The 19,707-nt window shown below is 38.6% G+C and overlaps 1 protein-coding gene across 1 annotated transcript in view; it reads left to right on the top strand.

Moving 5' to 3' along the window:
- Positions 1–15,071, top strand: part of kcnb1 (potassium voltage-gated channel, Shab-related subfamily, member 1) — a 316,956-nt gene extending 301,885 nt beyond the window's left edge. Inside the window, exon 2 of the mRNA XM_059978756.1 lies at positions 12,957–15,071. Coding sequence (XP_059834739.1) covers positions 12,957–15,071 — 2,115 coding nt within the window. The remainder of the gene's footprint in view (positions 1–12,956) is intronic.
- The last annotated feature ends 4,636 nt before the right edge of the window (positions 15,072–19,707 follow it).

The raw sequence follows: 19,707 nt of genomic DNA, 5'->3' as shown, positions 1-19,707 counted from the left end.
AGCAGTCTCTGTTCAGCCTCAAGGTTAGTGATCTGTACAAATTCAGGTGAGGCAATGTAAATGACTGATGGTTGTCAAAGTTTTTCCTGGACAGCTGAATCCTTGTTTAGCTCACTTACCAGTTGTACTTGACAATTTCTACCATCAGTCATGAGATATAACCTTAGGTGTTGAGGCTCCAATCAATCTGTCAGATTTAGACTGTGTCCCAGGAGGAGCTTGCAATTCTAAGTAGGAGTGTGGAAGGGTTCAAAGGTCATTTGACAGTGTGTGTGCTTGGATGGATGTCAGCTGGTGTGTTTTTTTTAGGATATTTTCTCTATAGATATCAGAATAGAGAGAAACAGCACAGGAGGTCCCACCAGTTGCATGGTGCTCAACATCTACCCATTGTTTCACTAATGCTGTCCTAGTTGATTTTATTCTCCCTAGGTTTCAATCAACTTCCTATTCCCCACCCTACAGATTCTATCACTTGTAAGGATATTTGTAGCTATTTACAGTGGGCCAATTAATTTAGCAACTGCCTGATCTTGGAATGTGGGAGGGAGTACCCAGAGGAAAGCCACAAGGTTGCAAGGAGAAAGAGCAAAGTGCACACAGACACAAAAAAATCTGCAGATGCTGGTAGAACAAAGCCACATACACAAAATGCTGGAGGCACTCAGCTGGTTAGGCAGCATCTATGGAAAGAAATAAACAGTCAATGCTTTGGGCCGAGACTCTTCTTCAGGCCTAAGAGGGAAAGGGGGAAATGCCTGAATTAAAAGGGGGGGAGGGGAAAGAGGCTAGCTGAAAGGTGAAAGGTGAAACCAGGTGGAGGGAAAGGTCAAAGGCTGGAGAAGAAAGAACCTGATAGGAGTAGAGAGTGGGCAAAAGGAGAAAGAGAAGGGGAAAGTGACCCACTGGGAAGTAATAGGCAGGAGAGAAGAAGTAAAAGGTGAGAGTGAGGAACAGAGGAAGTGTGGGGGGGGTTGGGAATTTTGTTCACTGAGAAAGAGAAATCAATATTCATGCCAACAGGTTAGTGGGCACCCAGATGGGATACACAAACAGTGCTGGATACTATGATTAGACCTGGGTCTGTGGAGCTGCAGGGCCACAGCTTTACCTACTGCTTCATTCGGCTGCCTGAGGTTGAATTGAAGCTGGCAGAGGAAACTATTTCAGCTCGATTGGTCTCAGTGATCCAGCAACGTTCCTCAGGCTGCCACAGACAGATGCCACTCATAATTCAGAGAGGGCTCCCGGGGCAGGTTAAGCAGCAGCATTCTGCCATTGAGTAAACCAAGGCCAGTGAAGCAGTCGGCTCTGCTTCCCTGGCTGATGCCCATCTGACTGTGTAGCATAAACAGGAGAAATTCTGCTGGAGCTCCAAAATACTAAAGGAACTCAACAGGTCAGACAGTGTCTAAGGAAATGAACAAACAGTCTATCCTATGGGCCAAAACCCTTTTCAGGGCTGGACTAGAGAAGGGTCTTCGACCAAGATATTGACTGTATATTCATTTCTATAGAAGCTGCCTGACCTGCTGAGACTCTGTATAGCACGCAGTCTGTTCTTGACCTTAGCTCAGGTAAACATAACAGTTTCCACGTCATTATTCCAGTGAAGAGCAGGAGAGCTCCTCCTGGTGGGCAGACAGTTTCCATTTTTTTTAAAGTCAACAATTCTTTTCCTCCCACAGATGTTGTTTGACCCACTGAGTTCTTCCAGCAGATTAATTATTCCTCCAGTTACATTTTAATTGGTTATGATCCATGTGCTGTTCATGGGACTTTGCAATGCATAAACTGCGATTGTTCCTGGCATCATAACAACCTTAGAGGTACCCCATCAGCTGGAAAGAACTTGATGACACGCTGAAATCCATGGAAGTGATCCATGATTGCAAACCTTTGTCCTGGTGTTCCACTGTTCAAATATTCAGACAAAGTATATGATACTAATTTGAATGGATGTCAGGAGTATGGGACATGACTGAGAGCCTTACAGCTCTGATATGGTCCATGTTGTTAGCTAAGCTGTGTCCACTGAAAACAACAGCAACCTACAGTTTGGTGCCAAGCAACAGCTTATCTGTAGATCTCTCCAATTCAAATTGAGTGATGCAGTTTAACAACAGCAGCTGTGATTATCATTGCTCAGAGTTGCACTAAACAGAATATAAAAATTACTGTTGGAATTTCATTATTGTTTTCATTCAGTTTCAGTATAAAGCAAAAGAGACTCAGATACAAAATCTAAAATAATTTTCCAGACTCGCCGTTTAATTACAGCTTCCTAGCTCTGTTTGCTCAAAACATTTTTGTGGCTTCATTCATTTTAATGCTAGTCTGAGGGCATTCCCTTCCTGATGCCCCAGGGACATTATTTCCAAAGCAATCAAACAACTGTTCAGTTTTATTCTGATGTACTCGTATGAAATAATGGAATACTCTACCAATAAATTGAAACTTTAGAGTTGTTAAAGCTTCACTGCATTTGAATAAACATTGCCTTGCATTGCTCTAAACAAGTGGAATTGTTATTCTGTTCAGATGATTGTTATAACAGATATGAAATACACAGAACTTCTAATGATTGGTGTATCTTCATCTCTATAGCAATTGTCCAAGTGAAAATGGAAATGCAGATAAAACATGAAGATAGAGCAGAATAGAAAGTAAACCATGTATAGAATAGGACAAAACTAAACTGAAGAATCATGTTGTCTGTGCATTTTCAATCCACAAATCATCTCAAGGATCACAGTCAAACATTTTGCACAGTTAGAGTCAGAAAGTTTTACCACAGATATACAGCCCCATTGGCCTCTTCAATCCATGCCAGCCATCAAATGCCCTTGGTGTTTGTAGTAAACATCAACCAGAACACTGAGGACACTGTATGTTTGCATCATTATTGAAAGAGTATTCTTGTTAGCATTGATTTTATTCTATTACCCACCCCTCAACATTCCAATCAACTTCTTCACATTCTACCACTCACCTACATACCAGCAAGATTTAATCAATCAGCCAGCACTTCCTTGGGGCATTGGAAGAAACCATAAAAAATTCTTTGTCATCACAGGTGGAATGTGCAAATTCAGTTGCATTACCTTGCAGTTCGGACTACTAGTGAAGAGGCTTTTGTTTCAGTTTTAAGCAGGGACTCAGCTCTTATACAGCTTGTTTAGGAATGTCTGCAGAAACAGGCATTGCTGTAATTTTTTTAATGGAATGGCTGGAGTCCAAAGCTCCAGTGGTGCTGAGAGGCATCAATATTATGGACTGGCAAAATGGGGCTGAGTGGACTATGGAGTGGAAGGCTATTCAGAAGGAGAAAAAAATGACAGTTGTTTGAAAAATGAACAGATCAGAAGAATGGCTTATTGCAGAGGGTAAACAAATAATGGTTATAAAGAGAAAAGAGGAACGTGTGGTATGAAGTATGTAAATTCTGAAATGGTTGCTTTAGGGAGAATATGGAAAAGTTAGAGTCAATGAATAAGCAAGGACTGAAGAGAAAAGGAAGTATCAATGTTAAATAGATTAGCGAAAATATTATGTTGTATTATATTGTTGAAAATGTATGTGCCATTAGCTTTATCCAGTTTGCTAGAGTGTATTGACTCCTGAAGACTAATGGAGCAATTTTCTGCAGGGATTCTCCTGTCACAGCTTCAGCACAATAATTTCAGAAACCAATTCACTTAATCTGTTCCATCAAAACTATACAGACAACAGGGAAAGCCCAGATGATAATGCACTCAGTAAGAAGTCATTCCAATTTACGTGAGAGGTTATTTTCTGGAGATCTTTTTTCATCTATTCTTTGCTTTCCAACATACCACCTAATGAAAGTTTGTTGACGGTTGGCACTCATTGGATATTGAATAAGTCAATTTTACATTTTCATTTGAGAGATTTAAACATCCAGGTATCCATTATTAATGGTGGCTCATGGTACCTAATGTTTAAAAATAAAGGATGAAATATTTTGCTAGGTCTTCATCTCTGATGGGTCAAAATTCTAGACTATTCTGTTCATATTCAGGGACACCTTCACTAGGAGATTCCAGAAGGCAAAGTACCACATATAAAGATTGGCGATAAGCATCTATCTTGCCAATGACACACACATACGTTTGAAAAGTGAAAAGGAGAAAAAGTAGAAATCTACATGGATTCTGTCAAACTAAAGTGCTTTGCTTAAACCTTATGTAAAGATAAATCATGTGTCATTATTTAATTTGATAAATATTATTTAAAATTTAATAGGTACAAATTGATTAAAACAAAATAAAGCACTAACACATTTAAAATGAAATAAAATAATTTGAAAGCTTATCTTAAGTGTATATTTTTGCACAGATCACTATAGGCACTCAGCTCTTCTCTCCAATATTAGTGCTGTGTTTCTGGGCTCAGTAGTGAATCCTGCTGGTTGCAGTTAGAAACCTAGAGAATATGATCTAAAACTACATCTAAGCTTGGATTTAAATGTGTCAGGATTGCTTTAAAGACACAAGAATGAAAGACTAATTTCCTTGAGCAGCACAGAACAACTAAACAAATTCAAAAGAAATGGGTTGCTTTATCATTTTAATTGTTAGTTAAAAAATAATTGTGCTGGTTTGGGATGAACAGTGACAGAAATGGATGTCTGGCAGTTAGAAAGAATAAAGCAGCCTCACGGTTAGGTTGCTGGACTGGTATCCTTGAGTGCTTATTATTGATCTGGAAACTAAAGCTCAGATCCCATTCCAACAGTTTTGGAATTTATTCAAGATTGAAGATTGTTTAATGTAATTTCCAGTACACAAGTGTAAAGGAGAATGAAATAATTGTTACTTGGGATCTGATGCTGCACCAAAAAAACACAATAAGATTAAGAACACAATAATGAAAAACACAGTAAATATAAACATATAAGGTAGTTTATATACATAAATTGATTGTATGTATAGCATGTAAAGTGACACGAGGTACAGGAGTGATAGAACATAAGGTGACTGATCAGAGTAAGAAAGGTAGTGATGGTGGGCATGTGGTGGGGCGGGTTAGTCGATGGAGGTATTGATCAGCCTTACTGCTTGAGGCAATAAACTGTTTTTGAGTCTATTGGTCCTGGTGTGGATGCTACATAGCCTCTTCCCTGATGGGAGTGGGACGAACAGTCCATGAGTACCATGGATAGGATCCTAAATGATATTGCTGGCCTTTTCCCAGCACCTTTCTGTATCTAGGTCCTTGATGGTGGGTAGCCTGGTACCAGTGCCATATTGGCCAGTTTTTATTACCCACTGTAAAGCTCACTTGTCCACAGCAGTGCAGTTTCTGAACTATGCAGGATTGCAGCTTGTTAGGATGCTCTCTGCGGCACATTTGTAGAAGGTTGTGAGTATAGATTGCATAGTCCAGCTCTCCTCAGCATCCTCAGGAAGTAGAGGCATTGATAAGTTTTCATGATTGTGTTGAATGCATTCTAGGACCATGAGAGTTTATGTGAGATGTGCACTCCCAGAAGCTTGAAATGGTTCACTGTTGCGCTGCCAATGTAAAGAGGGGTGTGAGTGATGCCAGTTCTCCTGAAGTTGATAACCATCTCCTTTGTCCAGTTGACATTGAGGAAGAGGTTATTTGCCTGGCCCTGGGCCTCGAGGCCTTTCATCTCCTCTCTGTAGGCCGTCTCATCGTTGTTGGTGTTGAGCCCAACCACTGCTATGTTATCAGCAGATTTGACAATGTGATTACCCTGGTGCCTAGTATTAGTCATTAACATAGAACATAGAAAGCTACAGCACATTACAGGTCCTTCGGCCCACAACATTCTGCTGACCATGTAACCTACTCTAGAGACTGTCTAGAATTTCCCTAGCACATAGCCCTCTATTTTTCTGAGCTCCATGTACCTGTCTATTGTATCCACTTCCACTACCGCTACCAGCAGTGCATCCACACACCTATCACTGTCTGTGTGAAAAACTTACCCCTGATATCCCCTCGGTACCTATTTCCAAGCACCTTAAAACTATGCCCCCTTGTGTTAGTCATCTCAGCTCTGGGAAAAAGCCTCTAGCTATCCATACGATCAATGCTTCTCATCATCTTATACACCTCTATCAGGTCACCTTTCATCCTCCGTTGCTTCAAGGAGAAAAAGCCAAGTTAACTCAACCTATTCTCATAAGGCATGCTCTTCAATTAAATTAATAATTAAATAAAGATGAAATGAAAAGTCAGTATCAATAAAGTTGACCATAAAACTATTGGGTGTTCATCAGAAGCTACCTTGACCATTGAGGTTCTTCACAGATACAAATCTACCATCCTGATGTATATGTGACTCTGAGCCCTCTGCCCAATAAAATTACTATTAAGCCATTTCAATTTAAGCAAAAGATGCCTAAAGCTAGCAAACACACAGCCTTGACTGCAACATTATCTGCGTATGAATAATTCTGTAAGATTCATTGGAGTCAATTGCTTGTCCAATTGTCCTCTGGTGTGGTTAGGATGGTTAACCGATTGCAAAAGTATAGGGGTTGGGGAGCAAGACAGTTACAAGTTGAATTCATGCAATGTTGAGAATATGTGCAAGCAGAGTGAACAAACCAAAGCAAGCAAGATTGTGACATGTCTCATCTGGGTCAGTGAAACGACAGGAATAGTTAGCAGTATCGTGTTTCTGTCATTGACCAGCAAATGTAGTAGAACCACAGCCTAAATGCTTGTCCTTCCAGAAGCCATACTTAGAAAAACTGTAGTATTATTATACTGAAAGGAACAACACACCCAGATGTGTTAGAGCAATGTATTCATAAAAGCCCAATACTTCCCTTGCAAAATCAAACATAATAACATTTCTGCCTCTTTCTGGCCACATTGAAGTGTTCTGTTCAAGAGGTAACACAATTGTACAATGTACTGTGTATGTTAATCAAAATGGCTTCTTTGGTTTGCTAGAGTAGGAATGCTTTTATGTTTGATAAATGTTTTCTCTCGCAGTTGTTTAGCTTTGGACTTGCTGATATGGGGATTGTATTCATTTTTTAACCAATGGAGAACATTATTTTGTCTTGTAAGGCTGGGAGCTTGGGGGTTTCGCGGTCTTTTCAGGGGAGGCGGGAAGGAGACGCTGAGGAAGGTGGACATGTGCTGCACTGCTCATTCGACCACCGGTGTGGTCCCAGGTGCAAGGACGTGGAAGTCGGAGGAAAGTGATGAGACGTCAAATGGTTCGATGGTTGAGCTCCAACGATGTGCACTAAACTGACTGAACTTTGATAAGTTGGCGCCTTTTACTTTATTTTCTTTTCCTTCATATATAATGTATTGCATAGTACTTTTTTAGTTTTAGTAAAATCTTCAAAGTGCATTCCATAACGGTATCTGGTGTGAGTTTGATATTGTGTGTGTACACGCGGCATAAACTTGATTCTTACAGCACCTGCGTGTACGGGAGGTGGGGTTGGTGTGTGGCTGGATCTCCTTTTCCCCTAGACATATACCAGCCTACTGGGTAAGTGTTACACAATCATTAGATTGTAAAGCATTTGAACTATAAATGAGATCCTGCCAAATGATTTCACATTTGTGGACTGTTATTAAGGACCATTAAACCTTTGTGGCCTGTCAAGTGAACCAGAAGTTAATACAATCCTTTGTTGGCAGCACTGAGCAAAGTAAATTCACAGAATGGAATTAATAAAATAGAATAAACAGCTTCATCATCATTTTTATAAAAACAGCCTATTAACACTGTCTGTACATATCCAAATTGGGAAGAAAGGAGTCTTTCACATCCTCTGGTATTATTTCCATATCCTTAGCCCAAAAATGCTGCTTCCAATTTTTACATGAATTCTAACCACATTTGTCATGTTTCGTTGAAAGCTTTTGTAATGAAGCTGATGGCCGGTTAATACCTCCATTAATCCAGCAAGCTAAGACATATCACAACAGTGGCAAAACCATTTCCACGTTTATATAGCATATTATGATCTCCCTTTTGGTTATATAGACTCAGTGGCCACTTTATTAGGTACCTCCTGTTCGAGGACCTAAGGAACAAGGACCCAAATTTTAATGTCTATTTCCCCACACTGCTAATAATTTTAAGAGGACCTACACATTTATAATGAGCTGAAGCCTTGATGATCCTTGTACAGAGCTGATACATAGATTCTCAGTGCCTTTCACCAGATTCTCACTGGTACAAATCTTCCTCACTTGATACAACAGACAATTAACTCAGTCTCAACCCTTCTGATTCTGGTATTTACTTTATCAACTCACAAATGAGGAGAAATAGATGCAAGTGGCAAACTATTTTGTTAGCTGTTTGAGAATGGAGCAAGAACATATCTTACAACTTTCTCAAGCCTATTCTGATATTCAGTAAGTTAATGACTGTCCTTTGGTTGGCTTAAGTCCAACTGTCTGCCTGCTCTCTATAAGTCTTGATTTCTATGTGGGTCAAAGGTCTATCAATCTTGGCCTTGAATTCTAGAATATGTTCAGGGATTGAGCAGCCACAAATGCTACATTAGAAAAAGAGGAAAGATTAATTATCTCCAGAAAAAAAAGTCTTACATCTTAAACAAAATTCTGCTGATCTATTCTTCCTACCAAGGTAGATAACTTTACATTCCCCACATTACGTTTCCTATCGTTTTGTGGCCAAATTTGGGAATGATACGATGGTAGGTGGAGGGGCAAGTAGTACTGAGGAAGCAGGGAGTCTGCAGAATGACTTGGGCAGTGTGGGAGAACGGACAAAGAAGTTGCAGATGGAATATAGTGTAGGGAAGTGTTTGGTCATGCATTTTGGTAGTAGGAATAAGGACAGGCTATTTTCTAAATGGGTAAAATATTCAAAAATCAGAGGTGCAAAGGGACTTGGGAGTCCTTGTGCAGGATTCGCTAAAGGTTAATTTTCAGGTTGAGTTAGTGGTAAGGAAGGCAAAAGGAAAGAAGACAATGTTAGCATTCATTTTTGAGAATGCAGGATTTGAGAGCAAGGATGTAATACTGAGGCTTTATAAGGCATTGGTCAGACCCCACTTGGAGCCTTGTGAGGTGTTTTGGGGCCCTAATCTGAGAAAAGAAGTCCTGGCATTGAAGAGGGTCCAGAAAAGTTTTAGGAGAATGATTTCAGGAATGAAAGATCAATGTACGGGGAACGTTTGATGGTTCTGGGCCTGTACCCACTGGAGTTTAGAAGAATGGAAGGGGTTCTCACTGAAACCTATTGAATTTGGAAGGTCTGGATGGAGTGGATGTAGGGAGGTTGTTTCCAGTGGTGGGTGAGCTTGGAGATAGAAGGCACAGCCTCAGACTAAATTGACGTATATTTAGAACAGAAATGAGGAGAGATTTCTGTAGCCAGAGTGTAGTATATCTGTGGAATACATTGCTACATTATCTTATTTCCACTGGGCATGATTAACATTATTATTTAATTATTTATGGTTTTATATTGCTATATTTCTTCACTATTCTTGGTTGGTGCAGCTGTAACAAAACCCAATTTCCCGCGGGATCAATAAAGTACGTCTGTCTGTCTGTCTGTTTGTCTACATGTGGCTGTGGAGGCCAAGGCATTGAGTATATTTAAAATTAGGTTGATAGGTTCTTGGTTAGTCAGGGTGTTAAAGGTTAAGAAGAAGAGGCAGGAGAATGTGGCTGAGAGGGAAAATAATTCAGCCATGTTCAAGTGGCGGAGCAAACTCGACAGGGTGAGTGGTCTAATCCTGCTTCTATGTCTTAAAGGTCTTATTATACACGCATTGTCTCTCAAGTATTTGCCCACTGTTGTTAGGTATGCAAGCTCTGGAATGATGCACTGTTGTGTACATGCTGAGTGACAGATGCCAGCACATCTGTCACTCCAGTAAATCACAAGACGCATGTGGAGTCTGGTGGTGAAGCTTTGTCTTGCTGGGATGCAGCAACGTTACGGTACATCTCTGATTCTATGTCAGTCAGTTCTGATGCTTGGTTAGAGTTGCCAGTCATCTGAGTGCGGATTTGCAACCTGGAGATGGAAAGTTATGAGATATTTGATTTATTTATATTTTAATGCTTTAGGTACTTTTATTCTTTTCACATGTTAATGATTTCTAGCATTTTGATTGTTTTTGAATACTAGATGCATTTAACATTCTTTTTTAAAAAATACCATTAAGTGAGGCATTGCCCCAATTTTGCCATTATAGTTTTTTCTCCTGTTCTTGGAGGACATCGTTGGTTCCACGAAATCTAACCGAAGAAGAGAAAATTTTACATTGATATTTGGCAAAAGAGCTGGTCCATCCATATATACTTCCTTTCATGGTATCATTCATAATTCAAAATTCCCAACTCAACTCTTAATAATAGCAATTAACTTCAATGATTCTCCAGTCTATAATAACTCCAGATATATTATGACTCAAAAAAAGTAGAGGGAAAAGATTCTGCATGGTTTAATTTTATATCACTGAAACAACATCAGTGACCCATTTTAACATAATATAAAGTTATATGTCAAAAACATTGGAAATAAGGTGGGAAAGCAGCACTAGAATTTTCAGTTGAAAGAAATTTAGCATTTTAAAAGAGCCCACCTGGAGTGCTACTAGCTATTCAAATCACTGGAACAATTGAGTCTTTCACATTTTGAGTCAAGTTTGTTAAAAGAGAACGTTGAGTTCACATAAGCATTATTGGAATGCAGAATTCACTGGAGATGGAAAATCAATTGAAGTGTCTCAATGGAAAATAGGCAATTAACTTGGGATGTAGATTTTAAGGTGTTTGGAGAAATTGCAAGCAATTCAGATTAAAAAGATAAAAAAGCTGTCGTGGGGGAAAAAATTATGTAACATACATCAAGTGACTAATTACTGTAATTACTAAAATTGCTACTACTGTCAGATAAATTCCAAGAGAAGACAAAGTCTGAAATGCTTAATGGAATTTTTTTGCAGTATGAACACTGTACTATTTACATATCTCTCAATGTAATCATTAGGAGTAGTAAATAAGTGTCAGTCCAAGGTCAAGACAAGAGCCTTAGATGAAGTGTGGTGGGCAGCCTCTTGGAACTCTATATGTAAAAGATAGTGTGAGCAAAATGGGTACACAAGAGCTACCCACTTCATCACAGCAGAAGCAATATTTGGAGCTGAATACAATCAGAAGCAGATACTCCAACACATATTTAGTAATTAAGGACAAATTTAAACCAATTACATTTTAAATTATTTAAGTGTGTATATTACAGTCCTACCAACCACGTTCACTCATTCGTTATGTTCCGTTCCGTATGACATGGGCAATCATGGTTGTTCTATGGCAAATGTTTCTACAGAAGTGGTTTGCCATTGCATTCTTCTGGGAAGTACCTTTACAAGACGAGTGACTCCAGCCTTTATCAATACTCTTCAGAGAGAGGGTCTCAGCCCAACACATCAACTGTACTTTTTCCAAAGATGCTGCCTGGCCTGCTGAGTCCCTCCAGCATTTTGTGTGGGTATTCTTCAGAGATTGCCTTCTGGTGTCAGTGTTCGCATAACCATAACTTGTGATATGCACCAACTGCTTGTATGACCATCTCCCATGGCTTCACGTGACCCTGATCAGGGGCTCAGCAGGCACTGCACCTTGCCCAAGGGTGACCTGCAGGCTAGCGGAGGGAAGGAGTGCCCTTGGAAAAATAGAGGGCCATGGGTAACCTTAGGTAATTTCTAAAGTAAGTACATGTTCTGCACAGCATTGTGGGCCGAAGAGCCTGTATTGTGCAAACACAAGGAAATCTGCAGATGCTGGAATTTCAAACAACACCCACAAAATGCTGGTGGAACACAGCAGGCCAGGCAGCATCTATAAGGAGAAGCACTGTCGACGTTTCGGGCCGAGACCCTTCGTCAGGGCTAACTGAATGGAAAGATACTAAGAGATTTGAAAGTAGTGGGAGGAGGTGGAAATGTGATATAATAGGAGAAGACCGGAGGGGGTGGGATGAAGCTAAGAGCTGGAAAGGTGATTGGCGAAAGTGATACAGAGCTGGAGAAGGGAAAGGATCATGGGACGGGAGGCCTCAGGAGAAAGAAAGGGGGAGGGGGAGCACCAGAGGGAGATGGAGAACAGGCAGGGTGATAGGCAGAGAGAGAGAGAAAAAAAACAAACAACTAAATATTTCAGGGATGGGGTAAGAAGAGGAGGAGAGGCATTAACAGAAGTTAGAGAAGTTCCCCCACTATTTTCAAATCTCTTAGTATCTCTCCTTTCAGTTAGTCCTGACGAAGGGTCTCGGCCCGAAACGTCGACAGTGCTTCTCCTTATAGATGCTGCCTGGCCTGCTGTGTTCCACCAGCATTTTGTGTGTGTTGTTTGAATTTCCAGCATCTGCAGATTTTCTTGTGTTTGCACAATACAGCCTGTATTGTGCTGTAGATTTTCTATGTTTCTATGTTCCTACTCCTCCTTTGGCAGAGAAGCATCTCCACTCCAGCACCCAACAAACCATATACTGTATTTTTCTAATACCAATCATTTTCTAAGCAGTAATTGTGCATAGTACACCATTAAAGTCTCATGGAATAAACCATAAAATTTGCAGATTACCTTACAAAAATGCTTATTCATAATAGATGAATATTATACTGATTATCCTTGACTGGTGGAGTTAAAATTGTGTTGCCTTGCAGGAACAGTGTATCTTCTCTCTAAGACTGTGCATGCAGAGAAATCTCACAGTTACTACAGGTTTGGTGGTAAAATAACACTAAACATTGTTATAACTGCATAATCTGGGACTTTGTTTACTATATCTACCATTCATACTGGAAAATGTTAAATCTGATGAAAAACATCTTCAATGTCCGTGATAAACTGGAGGTGTAAATAATATTCAGTACAAACTGACATGAAGTGATTTATTCTGAACTCTCTAATGGGAAAATGTTCTCTTTGTTTTACAGGTTTTGGCAATAATATCTATCCTTTTCATAGTATTATCAACAATTGCCTTGTCACTCAACACACTTCCTGAACTACAAGACATGGATGAATTTGGACAGGTCACGGACAACCCACAGTTGGCTCATGTAGAAGCCGTGTGCATTGCTTGGTTCACCATGGAATACCTGCTGCGATTCTTGTCATCACCAAACAAATGGAAGTTCTTTAAAGGTCCACTGAATGTCATTGATTTGTTAGCCATTTTGCCATATTATGTCACAATTTTTCTCACAGAATCCAACAAAAGTGTGCTTCAGTTCCAGAACGTCAGGCGAGTGGTCCAGATTTTCCGTATCATGAGGATTCTACGAATTCTGAAATTGGCCAGGCATTCCACAGGCCTGCAGTCTCTTGGTTTCACACTCAGACGAAGCTATAATGAACTTGGATTGTTGATTTTGTTTCTGGCAATGGGCATAATGATATTTTCAAGTTTGGTGTTTTTTGCCGAAAAGGATGAAGATGACACCAAGTTCAAGAGCATTCCAGCCTCCTTCTGGTGGGCCACCATCACTATGACCACAGTTGGATATGGTGACATCTATCCTAAAACCCTTTTGGGTAAGATTGTTGGTGGACTGTGCTGTATTGCAGGGGTGCTGGTGATTGCTCTTCCAATACCAATTATTGTGAATAACTTCTCAGAGTTCTACAAGGAGCAAAAGAGGCAGGAGAAAGCAATAAAGAGAAGAGAAGCCCTTGAGAGAGCTAAGAGAAATGGAAGCATTGTCTCGATGAACATGAAAGATGCATTTGCTCGCAGCATGGAGCTTATGGATATAGTTGTTGAGAAAAGTGGAGAAAATGTGGACAAAAATGAAAAACTGCGAGATAACAGCCTTTCTCCCAGCAAGTGGAAGTGGGGGAAACGTACTACATCTGAGACTAGTTCCAACAAGTCATTTGAAACTAAGTACCAAGAACAAAATTCTCCAGAAAATGTGCACAATCCAAATGCCAGCCCACAACATCTAAACGTACAGAAATTAGAGGAGATGTACAGCAAAATGGCAAAAACACAATCTCAGCCCAACATGAACATAAGTCAAATGGATCAGACTTTTAAAGTTAAGAAGCAAAATCAAATAGAGATGGAGAAAATTTCTGTACCCTCTGACCCGCTATTAAGCACACCAGATGGAATTGTGGATATGAGAAGCTTGTCAAGCATAGACAGTTTCATTAGCTGTGCTACAGAGTTTCCTGATGCAGGGAAATACACTCACAGTCCTGCAGTATCTGTACTCAATAAGGCTTCTGTGAACCCAGGTCTTGAAAAAATTCAGGATCAAGATTCACCAGCCTTACCATCCAATAATGCAGCAATGAGACAAGCTACCACAACTCTGGACGGCAACTATTACAGGAGCCTTTTGGGCATCAATTCCAATAATGCAGCTTTTACCTGTGCAGTAGACAAGCATAGCCCCAACTTCTCTGATAATCCAGAAGGCTCAAGCAGGCAGATAAACCCCATAAAATCTAGACCGCTTAAAGTAAACTTCATGGAGAGTGATATCAATACAGTTCAAAACACAAACCTAACAACACTCTCATCAATTGTGGGCCCCAAAGCGATTGGCTCTAAAAGCATCACAAGTCCCCTCGATGGTCCATTGCATACAGAGAGACATCTCGCTAGCATAGAAGCATCAATAACATGCTCATCCTCTGGAACAAAATCTCCAGAAGACTTGATGCCGGATGTTTTTACTTTCCATGATGATGGAGTAAAGAAGTATATTGATGCAGACAGTGATGAGGAAGAGCAGCCTCCAGTCGGAAGGAACCCTTCTGGGTCCATGAGTCTCAGATACCACATCACAAATAGTGACTATCCAGGTCAGAAGGAAGGTATCTACCGAAAAGATGGGAATTATTTAGAAGAGCATGCTGTAGCTTCTTCAGCAAAGCACTTTGGACAAAACTGCTTGTACAATATGGAAAATGTAACCGCTAGAGTTAAGAAAAGTGGCAACCAAGAAGGAATCAAATTGGACAACCACATCTCTCCAGAGATTCATGTGACATCAGGAGAAAGTGGCTGTTCCACAGCATATGATGATGACATCTGACTTTAAAGTCTGCCAGGCTACTACCTGAGCTGGAATTGTGAAACTAAAGTGCATATCCTCAAAAGAACAGAGCTTTGTATTTTGCATGGCATGAAAAACTATTTCAAGCAAGCCAGTGTTACCTTTACAATATAAAGGAGTGTTTAATGGAAGGGAACCTGAGAACATTGATCAAAATGTGAAGGTCCTGACCATCAAATATAAGTACAGAAGAAGGGAAAATTATACCAAACTTTCTGTAAACTTATGCTAACTCATACCATTAAAATTTTATCACAATTATTTTTCAGTACTAAGCCCCTTCTGCCTATCCAGTGCCGACAGAGGAATACGGATTAAACGTAAAAATCATGGTGTGCTCTCAGAGAGATGCAGAAAGTATTTGTTTCAAAATAAAAGGTCAGAAAGACAATGTTTTAAAATATATTTTGGAACATAAATTTATCATTTGAAGGGTGCTGCCTGGATTTCACTCACAGACTGGTTACATAATTGAACCATATGGGATCCCATTAATGCATCATGTGATTTGTCTAGTGGATACAAATAATCCTTGCAGCAAAGAAGGAAAATGCTTGCCCTAAGGATTTGCTTATTTTAGTTCAGATTAGGCTCTTTTGTTTGTAGAATTGCAATATTTGCTCAACTTCCTTAAAAAAAAACTTCAAGGAATGCATTAACATTTCTGCACCAAAATTTAAAAAATGTAATGAGATTTTTTTAATTGTAGTTTATTCCAAAAATAGTGAATATCAAAAAATATTCTTTGGTTCTGTGTATTTGTTTAATCATGATTTCTAGGTAACACTTTAAAAACTGCGAAGTAAATATTGTAGATGTCATGTAAAGAAAAAAAAAGATGTATTTTTGAAGCTGGAAGTTTCTTTCAACATTCACTATTCTGAACTTGGTCCCCAAATTCTTGGTTAGAAAAATGAAAAGGGGGGAGGGGTGAGTTGCACCAGTTAAATGACAAAGATAAAACTGCCTTTATCATAGTGAAGCTTCACTATTATTTTAGGCCTATATTTAGTACAGTGGTTAGAAATGTCTTCATACAAAAAAAGGTGAATGTATTTAGCAAATAGAAAATGATATTGATATGAAAACTCTAACTATCTGTGTTAAAACTTCAAACTTTAACATCACCATTTCTGTTAATGTTAATATTGCTGCTAGGTGATTTTCTAGAGTGCAAACAAAGCTTTTTTTTTGTTCTTAATAACTAAGCATGTAAATCCATGCAGAAATCCATAGCTTTGACATAACTTTATTGTAAACAAGGCTAGAATTCCTTTTTTAAAAGGAAAAATATCACGTAACGTTTCTTTAAAAATTCCATGGTAAGAGTATGCTTGCAGATTTAATTTTCAAAAGGCAATATCAAACCAAGCTCAGTGTGTTTACCAGATTTGACGTTTACAGTTCTAAATAATAGATTTATTTTTAACAATGGAATAATGCTTATTTTTTCATTCAGGCTGTTGAGAAGGTATAGATCTAAATGATTAAAATTTAGCACTTTGAAAATGTTAAAGTTTTATTTTTGGTATAGCAATCTTGTTATAAATACTGTCTTCTGTTCTATCAATAACAATGATAGAACTGAAGTGTGCTTTGAATGTAATGGTATGAAAGGCACCTCTGTAACAAAGCCATGTATCTTCAGTCTAAGCTTATGTGACATTTAATGTTGGTTTCTGAGGATATTAAGATAGATTATGTATATGCTAGTTCTGTCTGACCCCGATAAAATGTAAAACCAGTATGGAAACCAAAACATACGTACATTTCCGATTTCCCTTTCCCAAATATGTCTGTGTGCATAGAGGAGACACATTATATTCACACACACATATGCTATATAAATACAAGTGACTGTTTACGCATTGTATAAAACTCCAGTTTTGCACTGTGGTATGTAACTGTTTATAGAAACTGTTTTAGAAAGTTAATAGTAAATTTAAACTTGTTTTGAGTAATGATATTTCTCAATTTTTCACCATTTCTTTTTAAGTTACCAGCATTCAGTATGAAATACAATTTTGCTTATCAGCCATTAGGCCATCATGCTGAGAGTCAGTCAGATCATTCTCCCTTAATCTTTGTCTAGCCATTCCACACGTGGAATTTAAACATGGGCATCAGATATCAGTCGTACCAATAACAAATCTGCAGACTGAATCAGATATCAGCTGTATCAATAAGAGGTCTGCAGACTGATTGTATTTAAGCCTGAGGAGATAGGTGTAGGGAAAAATTTGGGAATTATGAATGGAAAGTTGTCAATAGATCCAAACTATGCTAATCCTGGGTCCCACTGGTGCAACTCGCCCTTGAATCCACAGACAGTTCACTGCTTTCCACAGCAATGAAAATTACATTTTCATGCCAAATGCTCACCTGGAAAACTGCTCTTGCTGAAAATTTCTTTGCTTAAAAATGCACAGTTGAATTTATCTACTGTGACAAAATTTCTTCCAATAAATTTATTTTGTATTTCATGCATTAACCTTACAACAATATTTATTCTTCTATTGTCAAAAGCTATTACTGACAAAAATCTTCTTAAAATTATACCTGAAACAACCAAACTATTTTCTTCATTCCATTGACGTGAATACAATGGAGAGGAAAAAAAATGCCTTATGCCCAAACAAATAATTCATTCCAATCTAATTAATTAAATACTCCAACTCACCAACCTTGGCAGGAATTCACCATGCTTGACCATTCATTTATCCAACTGCAGTTGACTAAAACATTTACTTACCAAGTGAACAATGAAAATAAATGACTTTGTGAAAAATAGATGATATGAAACATATAATTGAAAAGATGGAAAGATTATATGGTATAACTCAATGTAAGCCAGCCCCTGAAATATACTTCCAGTTAAGTAATTTCACCTACCAGAGAAAATCTGCAGATGCTGGAAATCCCAGCAACACACACAAAATGGTGGAGGAACTCAGCAGGCCGGGCAGCATCTATGGAAAACAGTACAATCTATGTTTCGGCCTGAAACGTTGACTGTACTCTTTTCCGTAGATGCTGCTTGGCCTGCAGAATTCCTCCACCATTTTGTAGGTGTTGCAAATAATTTCACCTATTGTGCAAAAGAAACATTTGAAAGCTAAAAGTCAATAGATTTTAGCTAAAATATGCAGAGCAAAGGAGGGCTATGTTCGGAAGATACAGATCAGCCCAACAGTTTCATGGAGCTAGAAAACATGCACTGAAGTTCCTATTTCTCACTTTTTGTTTAATGTTTGTTATGCTTCTGTGAACTCTTGTGTGAAAGCACAACTAAAGACAAGTACTCGTGTGGAACTGAAGATACAACTAGAAAGGAATAAGTTGATCTCTCTGTGCCTTGACTTGGAAGCCACCAATACATATTAAAACTTCTTCTATCAAATTGCTTTAAGTACAAAAGCTCCAGATCAAATACACACTGGCTCAGGTAAAGGTAGAGCAGGATTCTGAAAGAATTCTTGTTCCAAGCACAGGGAATACATGTACACAGACTACATCTTAATGGATACAGATGGATTGAGTTTTCAATGCATTCAAGGTAACTTTTGATAGTTTAATCTGTAATTCAAGCCTGACAAATCATGATTTTGAGCTATATTCCCTGCAACAAATTTCTAGTTTATTAAAATGCTATCACATAGTGATTTTCCAAGATTATTATCACATATTGACACAGCTTGCATTATAGCTCACAACCAAAGCAATTGAAAACATTGAAAGAATGAGTAGTTAAGTATTTTATTTTTAAATGCAGATGATTTCTTTACATCTGTATATTTTCATTTGCCATCTTCTTGGCTCTATGAGTATCACGTTTATGGAGTGGTCACATGACCTGTGTGTGTCACGGAATAGTCTATTTTTCTGTTCTAATAGACATAATCAGTATTTTAGCAGAATTTGTATAAGGGCAATTAAGTAAAACAAAATTATGTTTTGTATCATGAATTGCTGAGTTAGATGCAAAAAAAAAACAATTTTGTTAAATTATGCAAGTAACTTAATTTCTGAGAATACTATTTCAGAGAGGATTGTTAATTGACTTTCACAGCTGACTGCATGTCTGCTAAAGGTCACCAAATCTATTTGATGTCATATAATTAATGTTAACACAAAATAACCTGGTTTCTATGGATGCAGCAGGAGTAAACGAAACACAAAACAGCTCTTCTGTCAGCATGCTAGCAAAAAGACTGCAAGGCATGAAAATGAAGATGTCAAATGATAACAAGTTTAATGGCTGAAATATAGAGGATCCCTTGAGCTGCACTGCTTAGCAGATTTCCATAAATACCAAGCTCCTTTTTTGGCAAATCTACTGACTTTCATTGGGAAAATATATGGCAAATACTCACAACAAATAAACATGCATTTTAAAAATTATATTATCGATTGCTTCTTCTGTGGCACCAGAATTTATGTTCACAGCAACTTCCAAGTGGTTCATGGCGAATCAAGTATTTCTTCAAAGGTTCCTTGCATTTGCCCACAACTCACATTCAATGCTCAGTCACCACAAACAGGACAGAGCAACAATCAGAATACAAGTTTTAACTTCAATTTTATTTATTAATTGCAACAGAATGATTGGCCTCTC

The sequence above is a fragment of the Hypanus sabinus genome, chromosome 9 (assembly GCF_030144855.1).
Source record: "Hypanus sabinus isolate sHypSab1 chromosome 9, sHypSab1.hap1, whole genome shotgun sequence".
NCBI lineage: Eukaryota > Metazoa > Chordata > Chondrichthyes > Myliobatiformes > Dasyatidae > Hypanus > Hypanus sabinus.
Note: the sequence above shows the minus strand (reverse complement) of the source record. Positions and strands in the feature narration are given on the sequence as shown.